This window comes from Primulina tabacum, chromosome 5 (genome assembly GCF_025594145.1).
Source record: "Primulina tabacum isolate GXHZ01 chromosome 5, ASM2559414v2, whole genome shotgun sequence".
In the NCBI taxonomy this organism is placed as follows: Eukaryota; Viridiplantae; Streptophyta; class Magnoliopsida; order Lamiales; family Gesneriaceae; genus Primulina; species Primulina tabacum.
Genome location: NC_134554.1, coordinates 15,206,421 through 15,228,061, shown reverse-complemented (window position 1 = coordinate 15,228,061; position 21,641 = coordinate 15,206,421). Strand labels below are relative to the sequence as shown.

General features: G+C 37.4%; 2 protein-coding genes and 1 long non-coding RNA gene across 3 annotated transcripts; 1 reads left to right on the top strand and 2 right to left on the bottom strand.

Moving 5' to 3' along the window:
* Window positions 1-7,297: 7,297 nt before the first annotated feature.
* LOC142544167 (uncharacterized) lies at window positions 7,298-8,197 on the bottom strand. Its single transcript, XM_075651232.1, has one exon. It carries the CDS (start codon window positions 8,195-8,197, stop codon window positions 7,298-7,300), a length of 900 nt encoding a protein of 299 aa, XP_075507347.1.
* Window positions 8,198-8,688: 491 nt separating this feature from the next.
* Window positions 8,689-9,883, bottom strand: LOC142546988 (uncharacterized). Its single transcript, XM_075655003.1, has one exon. The coding sequence runs from the start codon at window positions 9,853-9,855 to the stop codon at window positions 8,689-8,691; it is 1,167 nt and encodes a 388-aa protein (XP_075511118.1). The 5' UTR covers window positions 9,856-9,883.
* Window positions 9,884-10,749: 866 nt separating this feature from the next.
* Window positions 10,750-12,649, top strand: LOC142546990 (uncharacterized). The gene is made up of 3 exons (XR_012820558.1): window positions 10,750-10,870; window positions 11,587-11,838; window positions 11,967-12,649. It is a non-coding gene; the product is annotated as an uncharacterized LOC142546990 (long non-coding RNA).
* Window positions 12,650-21,641: the final 8,992 nt, after the last annotated feature.

The following is a 21,641-nucleotide window of genomic DNA, read 5'->3' as shown; positions in this document are numbered from 1 at the left end:
GATAATTTTATGAAGTGTAGCTCAGAAACTTATGTAGTCATCAGTCATAAGCAATTGATCAAGGATACAAGGATCTAGATTTGACGGGGTATCCCGACTCAAAGGTCGACGTCCACATGACGTCAACAGTCAAGTTGACAGAGGCACCTCGACCCGAAGGCCGACGTCCAAAGCCATCAAATCGGCAGAAACATCCTAACCCGAAGACCAATATCATAAGTCATCAAATCAGCCATAACTTCGCCACAAATCATTAAAATCCTTTAAAAAATTTCATTTATCCATCGCATTCATTACTGACCAAAAATTTTAAAATTTACACATACTACCCAAAATCTTTAAATTTAAACTTGCTGACCAAAAACTTTAATAATAACACATGTTGCCCAAAAACATAAAATACACTTGCTGCCAAAAAAATTTCGTAAAGAATTTATCCATCCGTAGCTGCAAAAAAAAATGAAGATCCCTTGCTTGAAAATATAACAGCGTACATGAAATCAATTTCCTTCTTAATTTTTTTCTCTCTTTCCTAAAGTTTTCACAGCAGCTCTCACGCACCCACATAAGTGCAACCATTTTATTTTCAGAAGAAAATTCTTTCTTCCACTTTTCTTCAAGAAACCACACAAGACCACATATATAGATATATACAATTGCTCATACGTGCTAAATATTCAAGCCAACAAATTTGAATTCAAGGCACATCATTTTTGACAAATAATTAACACATTTTTTGTGTTAGTAAAAAATGATTGGTTTAACTATGTAAACAATGATGTATAAATTTTTTTTGTCTCTAAACTTCACCTATAAATACTCATCTATTCTTTGTTTCAAAATCACACCAAAATACAAAATCATCTCATCTACAATCATAAGTGTAAAAGTGAGATAAATGATTAAGTGTGAGATTTCTTAAGGAGTGTTTATCTTTGGAATGAATAGAATTGATGGAGAGAAATTGAGTATTAAAATCAGATTGTTTTGAGTGAAATACTTTATTTTATCAATTCTCTTGTTTTTTTTTGTTATTAATAAAGAAATAATCTCCTTGAGAGGTTTAGACTAGATGTAGCCCAATCTTGGGTTGAACCATTATAAATATTAGTGTCTATCTTATTCATTGTTGATATTACTTATGATGTTCCGCTGCGATATTACCTTGTTTATTTACCCGATTTCTCAACAACTGGTATCAGAGCAATGTTCTCAAATACTATAAAAAGTCCTCGTGTGCTATGTGGTTGCAGCTTGGTATGAACTTCCACATCAGAAAATGCTTTTAAGACAGTATTAGGCAAGCGTTTCTTTGGTGTTCTGCACAAACCTTCTGAAATGGGGTATGTAAGATTTCAAGAGGATCACTTGAGATGTCAAAAGGATTAAAGATGTCAAAGTTGTATGTAGTTCGAAAAATCATTATGAAGTGTGAACTACATAGGGGAAGAAAAATCAACAGAGTTGTGGCACTGACGTCTTGGCCACATAAGTGAAAAAATCTTACAAAGCCTTGTGAGAAAACAAGTTCTGCCCGATGTAAAGTAGGTTCATATGAAACAATCCACAAAACATGATATCATGCAAAAGTTCATCTCTTAACAGAGCCGATAAAATTTTATATCAGGTGCACTCAGATCTATGTGGTTAGATGCCATTGTTGCTCAAGAAGAGCGATGAACTAGGTAATTTTTATCGATGATCATTCTCGGAAAATTTTGGTGTGGACACTGAAAACCAATGGTCAAGTAGCGGAAACATTCAACAATTTTCTAATCTTGGTTGAACAGCAAACAGACATAAAACTCAAATGTATTCGAACAGACAATGGATGATAATACATTGGATCCTTTGATGATATATGCAAAAGGAAAGGAATCCGATATTAAACAATACCACCAAAGACATCACAGCTCAACGGATTAGCAGAGAGGATGAATAGAACTTTGGTATAAAGAGCAGAAGTATGCTCTCACATGCAAAGCTGACTAAGGAATTTTGGGGTGAAGCTATGGTTGCTGCAGCATATATATTGAATAGTTCACCTTGTGTTCCTCTCAATTACAATGTCCCGGAGCAGGTGTGGTAAAGCAAAGATGTTTCCTATAATCATTTGCGGGTATTTGGCTGTGTTGCATATGTTGATATACCAAAGGATGAACGACAGAAGTTGGATGTCAAAACAAGAAAGTGCATATTTTTATAGGCTATGGAGAGGATACAAGACAAAATGATCATTGGATGATCTAATGTATTCTGATAAGCGTGTGCTAAGTGAGCAATAATTGTTTTGATCACTTAAGGTACTGTTTGGTTCAAGTACTTGTAAGTACTAATATAAATAGTCATATCATATCACTTTTTTTATACAAGTATTTTATTTATCTCGATCAATAAAATTATTAATTATTTATTTCACATCAATCAAATTCGTAATAATGTATCTCACATCAATCAAATCAATAATATAAAATTACGATATTACCCTTAATAAATAATATTATTAATATTTTCAACAATGACAAAATGATAATCATATTATCTCAAATTTAATCAATCAAATCAATTAAATCAAACAATATATTAACTATCATTTTCTATTTATTTTATTATTACAAAATATTACTTATCTCCATACTATATATCTCATACCATGAACCAAACGGTACCTAAGAGTACTCAGAAATCTTGTGATACAACATTTTTATACTTGAGAAGCTTCAACGGTCAGATATGTTTTCCAACGATCATTTGTACAATTTCCCGACAGAATAATCTTGTCTTTATCAGCATTGTACAATGTAATAAATGCCATTAAATGTCCCGTTTGTTTTATCAACTTATAGCTCATAGACTCTGAAAAGTAGTTTGAATTAAGTTACTTTAGGAAACATTCTGCAACAACGGAAATTGGTATTGTTGATTCAAAAAACACCGTTTTTGCATGAAAGCGCTGATTTGCCCGAAGGCAAGATAGAGAGATAGTGTACAAGTTGTAAAGTTCCATTTTTTAATGTCTTCCGCTTCTTGTAGCCCAACTCTTAAGCATTTTGGAGCATTTATCCCAACTCGATTGGATACTTTCCTTTTGCACTGTTTTAGATTTCCTGGAATTCATTTATCACTCAGGCATGATAATTTTTTGAATCTCAGAGTCTAAAAGCATGTCGAAGGGCTCGATTGCGGCTCAAGGTTAAATGAGTTCAAGCTGGCGCTCATTTGTAGTAGAATCTCAGACTTTTTGTTAAGCTCCTGATGCTGATCCTCCCTGTGCTGATAGGAGTTTGAGTTCGCTTTGAATTAAACATATATTTCTATCTTATTTAATGTAAAAATAATATTTTTATGTTTCTTGAAAAATAAAAAAAATACGCGGTATTATAGTTAAAAAGGATTTAGCTTAGCCTTCTCATGAATTTGGCAGAAATTAAACAATATTTTGAAGAACAACATTAGGTCGAGATAATGTTGTAAAACATCGATGGCTAGATTGAGTATCAGATAGGCAGTGGGCTTTGATTGGACGTTGACGTTATATATGATATTGTTTTAGGCATTTTTAATCCTGATATGTTCAAAAACGGAATTTGTGTGTTGAACACATTTCTGGACCAAAATATCATAATATCATGGCAGTACGAGAGTGTCATAAAATATGAACTAATATTTGGCAGGAATACGGCCCCCTTTACCAGGAATCTTGTCTTAAATTGGGAGGCAAGATTTGTAGTGCTGAGGGTACAAATACTATTCTCTCAAAACAGTGCAGACCGCTGCGTTTAGTTCTCTGAACGGAGTTAAAATCAAAAGTTTTATGAATAGTGAGGGAAGAGGGAACAAATAGATTGATGAACAACCTTGTGATAGTGCTGCAGCTGTGATTAGTAGACTAAGTTTTCCTATATGTGGTTTGTCGTTGTATGTCTTGCATCGACTGAATTAAATAGTTGAGAGTTGTATATGGACTTTCACAACCTCCTTCCTTGAGCATTCTTTTGGGGTAAAGTTAAGTTTAAGTCTCAATCTTAACAATTTTCGATTCAAATAATTGTCTGATATTTTTCCTAAGCTTATGCTGAAGTGTATATTCTGATGTCTAACGTGTTTGTAAGATATTTCTCGACCTTCTCAAAGATCCTTAGAGAAGATCCTTATTTTATCAAATTACATTTTGCCAAATCATCTACTTCAACAACCTATCTATTTTTCATTAAAACTTGCAGAATCCTGCCATCCTCCGCATCCCTTACATTTAATCATGATGATATTATGGTAGGGGGAACTTTAGGACGACATCGTCTCTCATAATTTTTCATTAGTTATTTTTCTTTTACCTTAATTTCATATGATTAATATTCGAATATCATGTGCAAAGCTGAGCACACTACTATACTTTCAAAAAATTTAACAAAGAAATATACACTTTGAATTGAAATCAATTTAATATTCTTCAATAATGTTGATAGACATTATATCACATCTTTTCAAAGAATTAATAAAAAAAAACACATGTTTATAGTTGAAATCAAATAGTAATTTTCTGAATCAATAAACTTATGCTAAATCGGCTTTAAATCAATATTGGTGACCTTTTTTTTTAACATCAAAAAACAACTTTATTAATCTTCAATTTGAGAGTTACAATCGTTCATAATGATTGTACTAATAGAGATAGACATTACTACAGAAATACCAAAACAAGCTTGTTGGAGAGCCGTTTTAACCAAAGTATGAGCGGCTCTGTTAGCTTGTCTCCTAACATGATCGACTTTGAATGAAGTCTGATTCCAGATGATGGCCCGACAGGCTGTGATAGTAAGGCCAAATTCAGTAAGATCTCGTGCGTCAGAGTGGATTGCATCTGCTGATATCTTTGAATCTGTTTCCACTATTGGTATCTTGTCGTAGCCCATGTCTTTTATCCAACTTAGAGCTTCGAGGATAGCAATTGCTTCTGCTTCTTTTACAAGTGCTGCTCCATGGTGGAGGCTGGTTCTACAAATTATGAATGAGCCATTTGAGTCCCTGATTACCATTCCAACCGCAAATGATCTTTTATCGATGCCAAAACCCGCATCGACATTACATTTGAAGAATTCTTCCATGGGTTTTCTCCAGACCACATTCGCGCGCAGGTTCGGTGGCTGGTTTGGCTGTTTATCTATTGATCTTACGGCAAGCCAATCATTTAGAGTGTCAAGTGCGTATGTAATCGTCCGATTTGCGGAGTGCGAAGTGTTGTTCCAGATTCTGTCATTGCGTGAGTGCCAAATGCCCCAAAGAATCATCACAAAATTTCGCCGTCTCTCTACGTCCAGCCTTTCCAAGATATTAAAGAACCATTCTTCAAAATGTTCGATCTCGGGGGGAGTTGAATTGACTTCAATCTGCACTTGAGATAACTCCCAGCACTCTTGGGCGAACTGGCATGTATAGAATAGATGCCAAGGTTGTTCTAGCATAGAGTTACAATTTACACATGTGGCCGGGACCAGAAGGCTTTTTTTCTGGAGATTTATTCTTGTAGGGAGCCAATTCCGCACCATGCGCCACGCGAAGGTTTTGACCTTGGGTGGCATATTTAAATCCCATAATTTATTCCATGCACCAGATGCGTTGTTCCCTCTTCCTGTGTAGATTGTGTTCATGGCTAGATGATACCCCGATCTCACTGTATAATTCCCATATTTGCTGTATCTCCATATGCTGACATCTGGGACGTTGGTCATTAGGGGAATATTTGTGATTTCGAAAGTGTCTCTTGTATAGAAAATATCTTCAATGAGCTCTATATCCCATTCGTGTGTAAGTGGTGCCATTAAATCAGCAACCTTCAGAGATTCTAGTCCCTGGGTGATTTGGGATTCTACTCGAGGCTTGTCCAGATTTCGTAGCCACGGCTCTGACCATACCGAAATGTTGCTGTCGTTTCCAATTCTCCAGCGATAACCTTCACGGATTAAGGCCTGCGAATGCCAAATGCTCCTCGATATAAAGCTAGGATTAGGTCCTAAAGTTGCTTTCAGGAAATCCTTGTCTGGAAAATATTTTTCTTTGAGAACTTGAGATACAAGAATATGGGGGTTGGACATTATATTCCACCCTTGCTTGCCCAGCATCGCAAGATTAAAACCATGAAGATTACGGAAACCCAGGCCACCATTCTTTTTCTTCACACGGAGTTGGTCCCAGTTTGTCCAGCAGATACCTCGTGAGTTACCTTTCGTTCCCCACCAATAAGAGTTCATCATTCTTTGGAGTTCATCGGCTAAGGAAACTGGGAGGAGGAAAATTTGCATGCAGTAAGCTGGGATGGCTTGTGCAACTGATTTGATAAGTACTTCTCTCCCGGCCTTTGAGATAGCTCGTCCATGCCAACCCTGGATTCGCTTCCATAATCGGTCTTTGAGATATGCGAAGATAGCCTTATTTTTACTGCCAATGAGCGATGGTAGGCCTAGGTACTTCCCTGTGTTTAGGGGATTTGTGACTCCCAGAGATGAAGAGAGATCGGCTTGGAGGGCTAAAGGAACATTGCGGCTGAACATTATTCCGGATTTGTGCAAGTTGATCATTTGCCCCTATGCTGCTTCGAAGGCTTTAAGGATGTCCACGATCCTGATGCTCTCCTCAGGTTCTGCCCTGAAGAACAGAAAACAGTCATCAGCAAACATTAAGTGTGAAATAGGCGGCGCCCTTATACAAGCTTTGACCCCATGAATGGCTCCCCTTGCTTCAGCTTTGGACATCAGTGATGAGAGTCCTTGTGTACAAATGATGAATAGGCAAGGGGATAGTGGGCAGCCCTGTCTGAGACCTCTCTTTGCTGTTATTGGCTCGACCTTTTTGTTATTAACTTTGATGTTGTAGGAAACTGATGTGATGCAGAGCATGATATAGTTCACCCAGCGGTTGCAAAAGCCCATTCTTAACATAATTGATTTTAGGAAGCCCCAATCGATGCGGTCATATGCTTTACTAAAATCAATTTTCAGAGCTACATCCCCTTTTTTTCCTTTGGTTTTTCGGTTCATGGAGTGTATTGTTTCAAACGCCAAGATGACATTGTCTGTGATTGCCCTTCCTTTAGTAAAAGCAGACTGATGCTTGGATATAATGTCTGGCAAGACACCCTTCATCCGATTAGCGAGAACTTTCGCTATTAACTTGTATAGAACATTACAAAGCGAGATGGGCCTCAGGTCTTTCATAGATAAGGGTGATTCGCATTTTGGAATCAGCACAACATTTGTATTGTTCAACTTTGGTGGAAATTGGAGAAAACCCGGGTTTCAACCTAAGAGCCCACCAGATTCCAGAATTTTTGGAAAAAACCCGGGTTGAAACCGTCCGGTCCAGGCGACTTGTCAGCTTTCATTTGAAAAATAGCTTTCTTGAACTCTTCATCTTTGAATGGCGCTGTTAAGCTCTCGTTTACTTCGTTTGTGACCACTCTATCTACGACTTGCATGACAGGTTCATAGATTGCATCGGCATCCTCGAATAAATTTTCGAAGTATGTCGAGACTACCTTGCAAATATCTGTAATGTTTGAGTGCCTTACCCCACTGTCATCGTCGAGCGATTTGATTCGGTTCATTTCCTTTCGTTGAGTAGCCACTGAGTGAAAGAATTGTGTGTTAAGATCTCCATATTGAAGCCAATGCTCCTTTGCTTTTTGCTTCCAATGCAACTCTTCCTGACTGATTAGCTTGGTGAGAATATACTTAATTTTTTGAATCCCAACTGCATCTTCTTCACTATCGGACAAGCGGAGTTTCTCAATGTCTTTTTTGCACTGTTCGATCTCATCTTTGAAAATACTGTTTTTCTTTCGACCCCACTCAGCTAGCTTAGTAGATAAGGACTCCATTTTTTCCATGATATTGTCCCCTTCGCTGTTCTCCCAATTGACGGTGATAAAATCTTGTAAATCTGGCTCTTTAAGCCATTTGTTTTCAAACATAAAATCTCGAGTTCTACCCATTTGCAATCGAGGTGTGGTGTTGATGAGGATTGGTGAGTGATCTGACACAGAAGCGCAGAGGTTATGGAGCTGAGCATTGGGAAACTTTTCCATCCAGGAGGATGCTAGAGCACGATCGAGGCGTTCTTCAACGGCCGTGTTCGTTCCTTTCCCTCTTTCCCAAGTGAACTGGTATCCTATTAATGGTAAGTCCGAGAGTCCACTATCCATTACTGCTTGCCTAAAACCCGTGTACAGCTATTGCGGGTGTTCATGTTTTCCTTTCTTATCATCTGGGCTCAGTAGATCATTGAAATCGCCAATTAGGCACCATGGCAGAGTAGATTGAGTGCTGAGAGAGCGAAGTAAAGCCCAAGACTCTGGTCTCTTTCCCTTTTCAGGAAATCCATAGAAACCCGTAAGGCGCCATCTTGGGATGTTATTCGAATCAACTTCTATATCTATATGGTTGCTAGAGAATCCTGTAATAGTACAAGCCACTGTTTGTTTCCACAAAACCGCTAGACCGCCACTTCGACCAAATCTATCCACAGAGAAGGCACCAGCAAATCTTACCTTTACCCTTATTTTTTCAATCTTTACAGCATGCACTAGTGTTTCAGATAAGAACACCACATCGGCCTTATGAGCTTTGATAAGCTCACAAAGGATTGGAGCTGCACGAGGATGGCCAAGCCCTCGGCAGTTCCAACTCAGAACATTCATCTTTCTCGGCGGGCCTGGTGTTCCAGGCCTGCCGTTAAAAAATGGTCGCATTGGATCTTTGGGTGATTAGGAAGCTTGTCAAGCTCGTCTTGTGATTCATGGGAGGAGTCTAGGTCCATAATTTTAACTTGGGCTTCTGGCCGCAGCCCATCTCGTCTCCTCTTCTTATCATCATGAATGGTCAGTTCAATATGTTCCTCTACTTGATTGCCTATAATCTTGGGAGCATTGATTTCCTTGTTATTCGAATTTATGTTCGAGTTGGCAACCACCATTTGAGTTCCTGATTGGTGGGGAATCAAATCTTTGGATATCCCTTGATTTCTCCTGTGATCTCGGCCATCTTTCAAAAAATCACCATTTCCCTCCGTAGTGTTTTTACTATTGCCATCGCCGTCCTCATCCCGTAACCACCGTTCTCCGCCGGTGGCTGCTGATCGCCTTGGAGTTGCCCTTAGCCATGTCCCCCATTCTTTAGTAGGATTTGAGTTGGTTGCTTCGAAAAGTAGATCACAAAACTTGTCTGAATGGCCCAGAATACCACAGTAGAAACAGAAGATACTAAGTTTTTCATATTTAAAATTGACGATTGAGAACTCTCCCCTCGCCTTTTTAATCTTCTTGAATATCTTCAACGGTTTACGAACGTCCACGTTGACTCTTATACGCATGTAGCTCCTCCAGAATGATGAGTTATTTTTGTCGTCATATTCAATAAATCTTCCAACAAAATCACCCAGTTGTTTGCCTACGCTTTGAGACATGAATCCCATGGGTAGATCATGCACTTGAATCCAAAAATTGACGAAGTATAATGGCACATTTGTGGGGACTTCACCAGGTTGGAGTTTTTGATGAATAAGCAGGAAGTTGTCGAAGGTCCAGGGGCCCCCATCCATTATGCGGCTCAGGTCCATAGAGTGGAAAAACTGGAACAAGTAGATGTTAGGTCTGATTTCTTTTACAGCCATGCCCCGCACAGGTCGCCAAATTTCCGCCAACCTGTTGCGCATGATGTTAAAGTTGATTAGACGATCAGTGAGGAATCTCCCAACCAAACAAAACTCAGAGTTCTGGTCTGGAGTCTGGATGTCTGATGATTCAAAAACCAATTCTTCTTCCTCCTCAGTGGAGAGGGAGAGATTTGCAAACAAGGACTCCATTGTTTATGAAAACTCACCTCTCAATACAGAGAAAACTCATCATCAAACATATTATTTGTTATGTCCAATATTGGTGATCATAAATCTATATTCTTCTAAAATATTGATGGATCCTTAGATTTTAGAGTAATAATCTTCAAGGATATTTACAAATTCTGATCCTATATCAACATTGTTTAGTAATATTACAAATCTTATATTCAATATCAATGAATATCGATAAATATTTGATTTTTAGATTAACATAATTCCGAAATATTGAATAATTATATATTTTAAATCAATATTTTTCCAAAATATTGTTAAGTCTCGTATCTTAAATCCAAAATCTTCAAGAATATAAACAAATATTAATAACAAATAAATTTTTAATTGTCATCAAATTAATATCCTATAAGAATATTTAGAAAATATAGACTGTAGATCCAATATTTTTCAGAAACATTGATTAATCAAATACCTTATATTAATATTCTTTCAGAATATTCACGATCGATATTATTCATGATTATCATCAATATTTTTTATGAATATCGATAGATCTTTGATTTTAGATTATGAGTAGGTCTCTTGTGAGATGGTCTCATGAATCTTTATCTGTGAGGCGAGTCAACCCTATCGATATATTCACAATAAAAAATAATACTCTTATCATAAAAAGTAATATTTTTTCATGGATGAACCAAATAAGAGATCTGTCCTACAAAATACGACCCGCGAGACTCTCTCGTATAAATTTTTGTGTTAGATTATTAGATAGATCCAATATTTTAAATCTTAAATTATAGATATAACTAGATTTTTTATATTATCATTATCTTAAATTATTAAGCCAGCCCACTTATAAAATCCTACACGGGCCGCACCTTTGTTTGAGAGTTAAAATTAATAATACCAACCCACACACACTGCCACACACTCGGCTCCTCCCTACATATCTCACAAGCCTCTCTGAACAAAAAATACTGTGTGCAACCAAATCGGCACCGAGATTTTCTCTTGATTTCTGTTGAAGGTTCGCGGAGCTTTTCCTTGATTGAGGTTTCATGTTTTAATTATATGATCGGGATCTCGTGATAATTCCAGTTTTTTAATCAGAATTGCGATGAAGTCATTGAGATCATGTTTGTTTGATTGTTTTGGCATATGAGAGATGATTATTTCACTTGAATTTTAAATGGGACTTTTTTTTTAATAAAAAATTTTTGCGGATCGCTCTTTGTATTTTGGCGCATGATTTTTTTATGGTAGCTGGAAATTTGTTGAAGTTTGTGTTTGCCGAGATGGATTTCTTATGGAGAAATTATGGGACCTGCTCTGAATTTCAGTAAAGAGAGGTTTTGTTTTAAATCAAAATAGCAATTTATCTGCTCTTGGCAGTGTTTCTTTTTAGGTTAGGGAACGAGGGGCAAAGTAATGTTTTTTATTATTATTATTTACAGAAATTATTGGTTTTTAGAACAATGAAACACAATTATATGTGGATACTCCAGAAGACAGATAATGAGAAACCCCCAGGACAGGAAAGTTTGATTGACATTGTTTTATACACGGTCTTTTGTTTTGGTTAAAACCCGAGGTTCGAATGACGTCTGTGTGGCTTCCACTTTTGATATCTATATTCTCTAAACTAGTATCTTCCACTCCACATTGATGAGCAAAATACTGACAGAATGCATTTTTAATGTAATTTTTTCACTCATGTTTGATCCCATTGTGTATTCCTTTCAGTTTATCTTTTATTCAGTAAATGTCGAAGGCCTTGTCTTAAATTGGGAAGCAAGATTCATAGTGCTGAGGGTACAGATACTCTTTTCTCAAAACAGTGCAGACTGCGGCGTTCAGTTCTTGGAATGGTGTTAGACGGAAGCAAGATACACAGCAAACAATTAATTAGAAGTGAGGGAAGAGGGGACAACTGGATTGATGAACAAACTTTTGATAGTTCCGCGGAGGTGATAAGTAGACCAAGTTTCCCTATATGTGAGTTGCCAGGCCATATAATTATTGATATTTTTTCTAGGCTTCCGCTGAAGTGTATATTACGATGTCGAGCTGTTTGCAAGATGTTTCTCGACCTTCTCAAAGATCCTTATTTTACATTTGTCCAGATCATCTACCTTAACAACCTATCTATTTTATTACGAGAACTGGGGGTTTCGTGCTGTTCTCCGCTTCCTTACCTTTAATCACGATGAATTGGTATGTCCTTGTGCTCCAGTGTGATGATCACTTTTTTAATACTAAACATATTGCGTGTCAGTTTGGTGTTCCGTACGGTTCACATATCGATAGACTTGATTTTGTTGGATCGTGCAATGGACTGCTGTGTTTGTATGTTGATACACCACCAATGCCCTGGTACGCAATATGCAACCCTATATACCGCGAAATAGTAAGGGTTCCTAGCCTGGTTGTTTCAGCTCCCCTTTATACTTACGCAAACAATTCTGGATTTGGATATTGCCAAAAGATTAAGAAGTATATAAGGTTATCAGTTTCATGTACCTTACGTCCATGGACCCCGTGACTTCTGCAGAATCGAAAAGAATGGTAGCTAACATACACACACTTGGTACAGATTCATGGAGAAGGGTTGAAAATGCTCCTAGGCCAAAACATAAATCATTTGATCCTCTTCTGAATGGTGTATTTCACTGGATAACCGACAGTTATAAACCTTGCGAGCTTGTAAGTTCATTCGACTTGGCAACAGAAACATTCAAGTTTGTCCCACCTCCAGCTCACTTCAGTCCACAATATGTGACCAAAATCTCCTGGATCAATATCGGGGTTGTGGGGCCCTTAGCTCCTAATCGTTATTACAACACAATCTGATTAGGGTTAACTAATTACAGCGAAAACGAGTTTAAAATTTCTTTACAATGAGCCCGAAATATTTCTTTTATAATTTAAATACTAAAAATAGTATTTAATCTCATATCATAAACATGTCCACACGAAATCATAACCAATCATATACAAACAACTCATATCCTCGGGACATGCCCCGGTATATAGATACATATACATATATACTGGGAACAAGACATAAACATAAAACCTCAGCCCAAACTGTGGCTCCCTCCAGAAGTACCCTCTCCGGTCTCCTGATATCCTGGAGCACCTGCCATTGTCCACACACAAAGACAACAACAGCCCCCCTTGGGGGTGAGCAAAGCTCCGTATGGAACAACCAATCATATATACCACAAGTATCTAAACAATGATATATGGTATGCAATGCATGTATGTCGTGGATGTATCAGGTCAAATGCCCATCCACTGAGCACATGTTAGAATCAAACGAATCGCTATCAAATCAATGCTCGAGCTGGCACACCGGCCTCAATAAGGGATACTCGATTGATAGCGTCGACAAAGCACCATCAAATACCAAATCTCATATCCAATCATCGGGGCCACAAATGTCTATGCTTTAAGGGTCATGTAATACCAAACATAGCATTGTGTTCACAAACCCCAGAATCCAATCAAATCATATCAGGGTATACAAGGATCATAGCTCAACGTGCATGTCATGTATCGATGTATGCATCAAACGATGTGTGTTAACAAAACATTTATTTTATACATCGATATATCAATCTCAATGTCATGTATGCCACATCAATCAACAAATAAGGCATATAGACATGTATTCTCATTCCAATCAATCAAATCAATCCGACATATATCATATAATACAGATACCTAGTCGTATGTTACCCGGTCGCAACATACCTCAATTCTTCGTTTCCAATTGATGTAGCTTTAGATATCAGTATAATAAGCTATCTACATCAATTACATCATTCAAATTCATTAATATAAGTTTCAAATATCTTTTGAAACTTCAAAAATTCATATCAAATTCAAATCATAGTATAATTCAATTCCAACTTCAAAACTTGGTTTCTTGTCGGTTATTCTACCACATATATTTATCAGAATTAATAATAACTGACAAATAATTCTTCAATCTCAATCAAATGATTAAAATTCTCTAATTATAATAAATTGAGAATAATTCAAAATAACATAACTATAATCATCTCTTCTTCGTTAAAATCATACACTATTCAACAATATTCAATTTTAGTATGACTTAACAATTTATCGGATTTATTCCAAAAATCGACGAATTTCAAACATCACCAAAAATATAAAATTTATACCTCAAATCGAAGACCTCGTGTCAACGATCCCAGAACTGAATTCGGTTCATCGATTGGATAAACCGATAAGTTGCACGATTGAAAAGAAAATCAAAACCCTCCTCACCTTTCTCTCTCTCTGTGTTCGAAAACTTTCAGTGAATGATTGAATTCATTCACGCAGGTTTGATTTATCCTTTTATTTTTTTAATATTATATTATATTATATTAATAAACTAATATAATGTAATATAATATATACTATTTAAAATTTTAACGTCGGTATATCTCTTCGGACCAGTCAAACGATCAATTTTTCCAAAACTCGAAATATGAAACTTCTCTATCTTTGAGTTTTCTACGTCATATCCAAATCTCAAATCATTTGGACTTCATATGACCAAGATATGTTATATTTTATTCTTTAAAATTAATTCATTAATTTTCAACTTATTTACGAAAATACCATCAAAATAAATTGAATATTTTTCAACTTATTTATCAAAATGTCATCGAAGCTATTTTATTCTCGGGGTATCACATTTCTCTCCAACTTAAAAGATTTCGTTCTCGAAATCTCAAACATCTCTATATACGTAACATTGGCAAACATATAATATGTCACCAGTTATAGTACATGTCAAAACTAAAATCAATAAATGGATCACCATACATTGAATACAATGGAACAGGTGGAATAGAATCAAACAAGTGCGGATATGATTCTCGCATCTTGCTTTCCAATTCCCACGTTGACTCCTCCACACCATGTCGTGTCCATTGCACTTGAACTAACGGAATCGATTTATTACGCAATACTTTCTCCTTCCGATCCATAATGCAAATAGGTTGTTCAACATAGGAAAGTGAAGGATCAAGTTCAACCTCATCAGGTGCAAGTACATGTGATGGATCTGGTTCATACTTTCTCAACATAGAAACATGAAACACATCATGAATGACAGATAAAGCTGGTGGCAATGCCAATCGATAAGCAAGATCCCCAACTCGATCAAGGATCTCGTATGGACCAACATATCGAGGAGATAATTTTCCTCGCATACCAAATCGAACAGTGCCTCTAAAGGGAGATATTTTCAAAAACACTTTGTCACCTTTCTGGAATTCCAAGGGTCGTCTTCGTTTATTCGCATAACTCGTTTGACGATCCTGAGCAGCTTTCATCCGCTGTCGAATCAACTAAACCTTATCATTCATTTCTTGTATCATTTCAGGTCCAGTCAATTGTTTTTCACCAATTTCATCCCAGAATAACGGTGATCTACATCGTCTCCCGTATAAGGCTTCAAACGGTGCCATACCAATACTCGTTTGGAAGCTATTATTATAAGAAAATTCTACCAACGGTAAGGCATCTTGCAATCTCATTCTGAAATCCATCACAATCGCACGTAACATATCCTATAACGTTTGAATTGTACGCTCAGTTTGGCCATCAGTTTGAGGATGATAAGCAGTACTCATAGCAAAACGCGTATCCATCGCTTCTTGGAAACTACCCCAGAATTTAGAAGCAAACCTGGGATCACGATCTGATACAATCGAGACTGGCACACCATGCAGTCTCACAACATTCTCAATGTATAAATGAGCCATTCTCTTATAAGGATAAGTCCGCTCATACGGAATAAAATGTGCAGATTTCGAAAGCCGATCAATAATAACTCAAATAGCATCACAGCCCTTGGGCGAACGAGGTAAATGGGTCACAAAATCCATAGCAATATGTTCTCAATTTCATTTTGGGATTTCGAGACTATGGAGTAATCCTCCAGGTTTCATTCTCTCGGCTTTCACTTGCTGGCAGACAAGACATTTAGAAATAAACTCAGCAATGTCCTTCTTCATACGTTTCCACCAGAATTGAGGTCTCAATGTCAAATACATCTTTCGACTTCCAGGGTGAATACTGTATTTACTACAATGTGCTTCTCGAAGAAGGGCAGATTTCAAATCAGAATCATCAGGAACTACCAGCCGACCATTAAGTCGTAAAGAACCATCAGAAGAAATTTGAAATCCAGACTGATGTCCAGCAGATACAAGTTCTTTCGACTTTTGGATCTGAGCATCGCTTCAGTTGGGCCTTTCGTATTTTCGATATCAAGTTCGGCTCAATTTGCAATGCTGAGACAGTAACAGAATTCCAATTCGAGTGCAAAGTCCAGCCAGAAGTACATATATCCTCATGTACTTTGGCGACACAAACAGAGGCTAAAACAGAATCATAAACTTTCCGACTAAGGGCATCCGCATTAACATTCACTGATCCAGGGTGATATTGAATCTCACAATCAAAGTCCTTCAGGAGATCCATCCACCTGCGTTGCCTCATATTCAAATCAGATTGAGAAAAGAGATATTTCAGACTTTTATGGTCCGAATAGATAACAAACTTTTCTCCGTACAAATAATGGCGCCAAATCTTCAGAGCAAACACAATTGCGGCCAATTCGAGATCATGAACCGGATAACGAGTTTCATGAGATTTCAATTGACGAGACGCATAAGCAACCACTTTGCCATGTTGCATCAGAACACAGCCCAAACCTTTACCAGACGCATCTGTACATACCACAAATCCTCCGGTACCTGAGGGAATAGTAAGCACAGGTGCTGTGGTCAATCTCGTCTTTAATTCAAGAAAACTAGCTTCACATTCATCTGACCAAATGAATCGCTGATTCTTCTGTGTCAGTTGAGTAATAGGTTTAGCTATTTTTGAAAATCCTTCAATAAAACGACGATAATATCCAGCTAAACCCATGAAGCTACGGATCTCAGGAACATTCGTAGGTCTCGGCCAATTCAATACAGCTTCGACCTTCGCAGGATCAACAGATATGCCATGTCTCGAAATGACGTGGCCCAAAAATATCACTTTGTCCATCCAGAATTCACATTTGGACAACTTAGCATATAAATGACTAGTACGAAGAGTTTGAAGTACCAGTCTCAAATGTTCAGTATGCTCCTTTTTCGATTTCGAATATACCAGAATATCATCAATAAAGACGATAACGAATCGGTCAAGATAATCTCGGAAGATACGATTCATTAAGTCCATAAAATAGCAGGAGCATTTGTAAGACCGAAAGGCATAACCAGAAATTCATAGTGGCCATACCTCGTACGAAAAGCAGTTTTGGGCACATATTCGTCTCGAACTCGTACTTGATGATACCCAAAATGAAGATCAATCTTCGAGTATACAAAAGTACCCTAAAGCTGATCAAATAAATCATCAATACGAGGAAGTGGGTACTTGTTTTTCACAGTAGCCCGATTCAATTGCCTATAATCGATACACATTCGCATAGTACCATCTTTCTTTCGAACAAATAAAACTGGAGCTCCCCAATGCGATACACTCGGTCGAATATATCCCTCATCGAGAAGATCTTGCAATTGTTCTTTCAATTCCAATGGTGTCGTGCGATAGGGAGCTTTCGAAATAGGCGCAGTCCCCGGCACCAAATCAATACTAAACTCAACATCTCGATGAGGAGGAAAATCAAGAATCTCATCGGGAAATACATCCGGGAATTCTTTCGCAACATGAATCTCAGATAAAGAAGACTCCTTCTTCGAAATATCAATAGCGTAGATAAGATAACCCTCATCTCCGCTAGTCAACAATCGGAACATTTCCAAGGAAGATACCAATGAAATTTTGGCTTGGGAACCATTGCCATAAAAATTCCACTTGGGTCCATTAATCGGTCGAAATCGAACTACTCCATGACCGCAATCCACAGTAGCTCGATTCGTCATCAAGATATCCATGCCAACAATACAATCAAAGTCGTGCATTGGGAGGACAATCAAATTCAGAAATACCACATTATCCTCGTATATCAATAAACAATTATGCACAACTTGTTCAGACAAAATAATCTTCCCTGCTGGCGTGGCTATCGACAAAGTATTATACAACGGGGTACACTCAATATCGTGAGATGCAACAAATGCATGAGATATGAATGAATGAGATGCTCATGTATCAAATAAAACACGTGCAGGATAATCGCAAAGCGTGCAAATACCTGCAATCACGCCTCCAGGAGCTTCTCTCGCCTGATCCTCAGTCATGGCATACACTCTCACTTGAGGAGGAACTTGGGCACTCTGAACACCCGGTCCTCGATATCGTGGGACACTCGACTGCTGAAAAGATGGAACAGGAACAGCAGGTCTCATCATAGTACTAGGGCCACCTCTAAATCCTGGCTGGGGTTGAGCAGAAGTTGTACCCCTGTTCGGACATACTCGAGAGAAATGGCCTTCCTGCCCACACTGATAACAAGTACCAAACATACCTCGACACTGCTCGATAGTATGTTTACCTCCACAATGACTACAATAGGGAGCAATCACATGACTCCCTCGCTGTGATCCACTCGAACTCGAAGAAGACGAATAAATTAGAGCCAGTCTTCTTGAACTTCTTACCCCTCGGCCGCAAAGTAGGCTGCTGAGCTGACACCGGAGGTGGAAGAGTATACTGTGGACCTCCTCTCCTAAGTCCAGCCTCGGCTGCCTTGGCTCGTTCCACTGCCTCTACGTAGCTGGTAGGCAATCCAGAAACAACATAAGTATATATAGCAAGATGAAATCCATTCACAAACCTGTTATATTTTGCATTTGCATTCCCAGCTACGTGAGGTGCATACTTCAACAGAGTAGAAAATTTTGAAGCATACTCCGCAACAGAAATCGTTCCTGCTGCAGATTATTAAATTCATTCTCCTGATCAGTATAATAAGAAGGAGGAGAGTACTGCTCCAAAAACTGGGCCTTGAAGACATCCCAAGTGACTTCAATCCCGGCCTCTTTCAGTCCAATCTCAGCGGCTTCCCACCAAGATTTAGCTCGGTCCTTCAACTGATAAAGAGCAAGTTTCAGTCTCCGAGCCTTGGTATACTCAACAATATTAAACAGATGCTCAATATCCTTCAACCAGGCTTCAGCTCTTTCAGCACTCTCAGTGCCAAAGAACCTCGGTGGTTTTAGATCCTGGAATCGAGCCATCACCACATCCATGGGCAATCCTTCAAATTGCCCAACTATTCTCTCAGTACTGCTACTCGCAGTTTCATTTCTGGGATCCATCTATAAATCAAAAGATGAATATCACAAATCAATAACAATTTCACAATCTCATCATCTCATATCATCAATCTCATCAGATACTTACTCGAATCAAATCAAGTAGGAGCAAGTAATACAAATAAATCAAACACATACGCACAATTCATTTGTGTCTATTCAAGTGTACACAAGACTCAATCGAGCATTCCCAGCTATGCTCTGATACCATACTGTGTGGGGCCCTTAGCTTCTAATCATTATTACAACACAATCTGATTAGGGTTAACTAATTACAGCGAAAAACGAGTTTAAAATTTCTTTACAATGAGCCCGAAATATTTTTTTTATAATTTAAATACTAAAAATAGTATTTAATCTCATATCATAAACATGTCCACACGAAATCATAACCAATCATATACAAACAACTCATATCCTCGGGACATGCCCCGATATATAGATACATATACATATATACTGGGAACAAGACATAAACATAAAACCTCAGCCCAAACTGTGGCTCCCTCCAGAAGTACCTTCTCCGGTCTCCTGATATCCTGGAGCACCTGCCATTGTCCACACACAAAGACAACAACAGCCCCCCTTGGGGGTGAGCAAAGCTCCGTATGGAACAACCAATCATATATACCACAAGTATCTAAACAATGATATATGGTATGCAATGCATGTATGTCGTGGAGGTATCAGGTCAAATGCCCATCCACTGAGCACATGTTAGAATCAATTCGCTATCAAATCAATGCTCGAGCTGGCACACCGGCCTCAATAAGGGATACTCGATTGATAGCGTCGACAAAACACCATCAAATACCAAATCTCATATCCAATCATCGGGGCCACAAATGTCTATGCTTTAAGGGTCATGTAATACCAAACATAGCATTGTGTTCACAAACCCCAGAATCCAATCAAATCATATCAGGGTATACAAGGATCATAGCTCAACGTGCATGTCATGTATCGATGTATGCATCAAACGATGTGTGTTAACAAAACATTTATTTTATACATCGATATATCAATCTCAATGTCATGTATGCCACATCAATCAACAAATAAGGCATATAGACATGTATTCTCATTCCAATCAATCAAATCAATCCGACATATATCATATAATACAGATACATGTCGTATGTTACCCGGTCGCAACATACCTCAATTCTTCGTTTCCAATTGATGTAGCTTTAGATATCAGTATAATAAGCTATCTACATCAATAACATCATTCAAATTCATTAATATAAGTTTCAAATATCTTTTGAAACTTCAAAAATTCATATCAAATTCAAATCATAGTATAATTCAATTCCAACTTCAAAACTTGGTTTCTTGTCGGTTATTCTACCACATATATTTATCAGAATTAATAATAACTGACAAATAATTCTTCAATCTCAATCAAATGATTAAAATTCTCTAATTATAATAAATTGAGAATAATTCAAAATAACATCACTATAATCATCTCTTCTTCGTTAAAATCATACACTATTCAACAATATTCAATTTTAGTATGATTTAACAATTTATCGGATTTATTCCAAAAATCGACGAATTTCAAACATCACCAAAAATATAAAATTTATACCTCCAATCGAAGATCTCGTGTCAACGATCCCATAACTGAATTCGGTTCGTCGATTAGATAAACCGATAAGTCACACGATTGAAAAGAAAATCAAAACCCTCCTCACCTTTCTCTCTCTCTGTGTTCGAAAACTTTCGGTGAATGATTGAATTCATTCACGCAGGTTTGATTTATCCTTTTATTTTTTTTAATATTATATTATATTATATTAATAAAATAATATAATGTAATATAATATATACTATTTAAAATTTTAACGTCGGTATATCTCTTCGAACCAGTCAAACGATCAATTTTTTCAAAACTCGAAATATGAAACTTCTCTATCTTTGAGTTTTCTACGTCATATCCAAATCTCAAATCATTTGGACTTCATATGACCAAGATATGTTATATTTTATTCTTTAAAATTAATTCATTAATTTTCAACTTATTTACGAAAATACCATCAAAATAAACTTGAATATTTTTCAACTTATTTATCAAAATGCCATCGAAACTATTTTATTCTCGGGGTCTCGCAGGGTCCTAAAAGATTGCCTCTGCATCTGCTACATTTACGAGAATGCTGATTTCGAGGGCTTTGGTTAATGAGAGAATACGGAGTTAAAGAATCATGGACCCGACACGTGAGCGTAGACACGAAGTTTTACGTTGTCGAGGATATACAACGACCTCTTAACTTTTTGGACAATGGCGATCTGTGGTTTTTATCCACCGCAGAAACTCTTGTTTCGTTTAGTCCTGCTAAAAAAACTTTCAGGGAGGTGAAATCAGTTAGGCGCGAAAAAGGAGGTTACTGCCCATGATTTCAGCTTTATATCCCTCGAGGATGTTGTGGGAGCAAAATGTCATAAATTTGTTGGCCTGGAACTTGAAAACGTTTGAGTTTTTTAAGTGATATA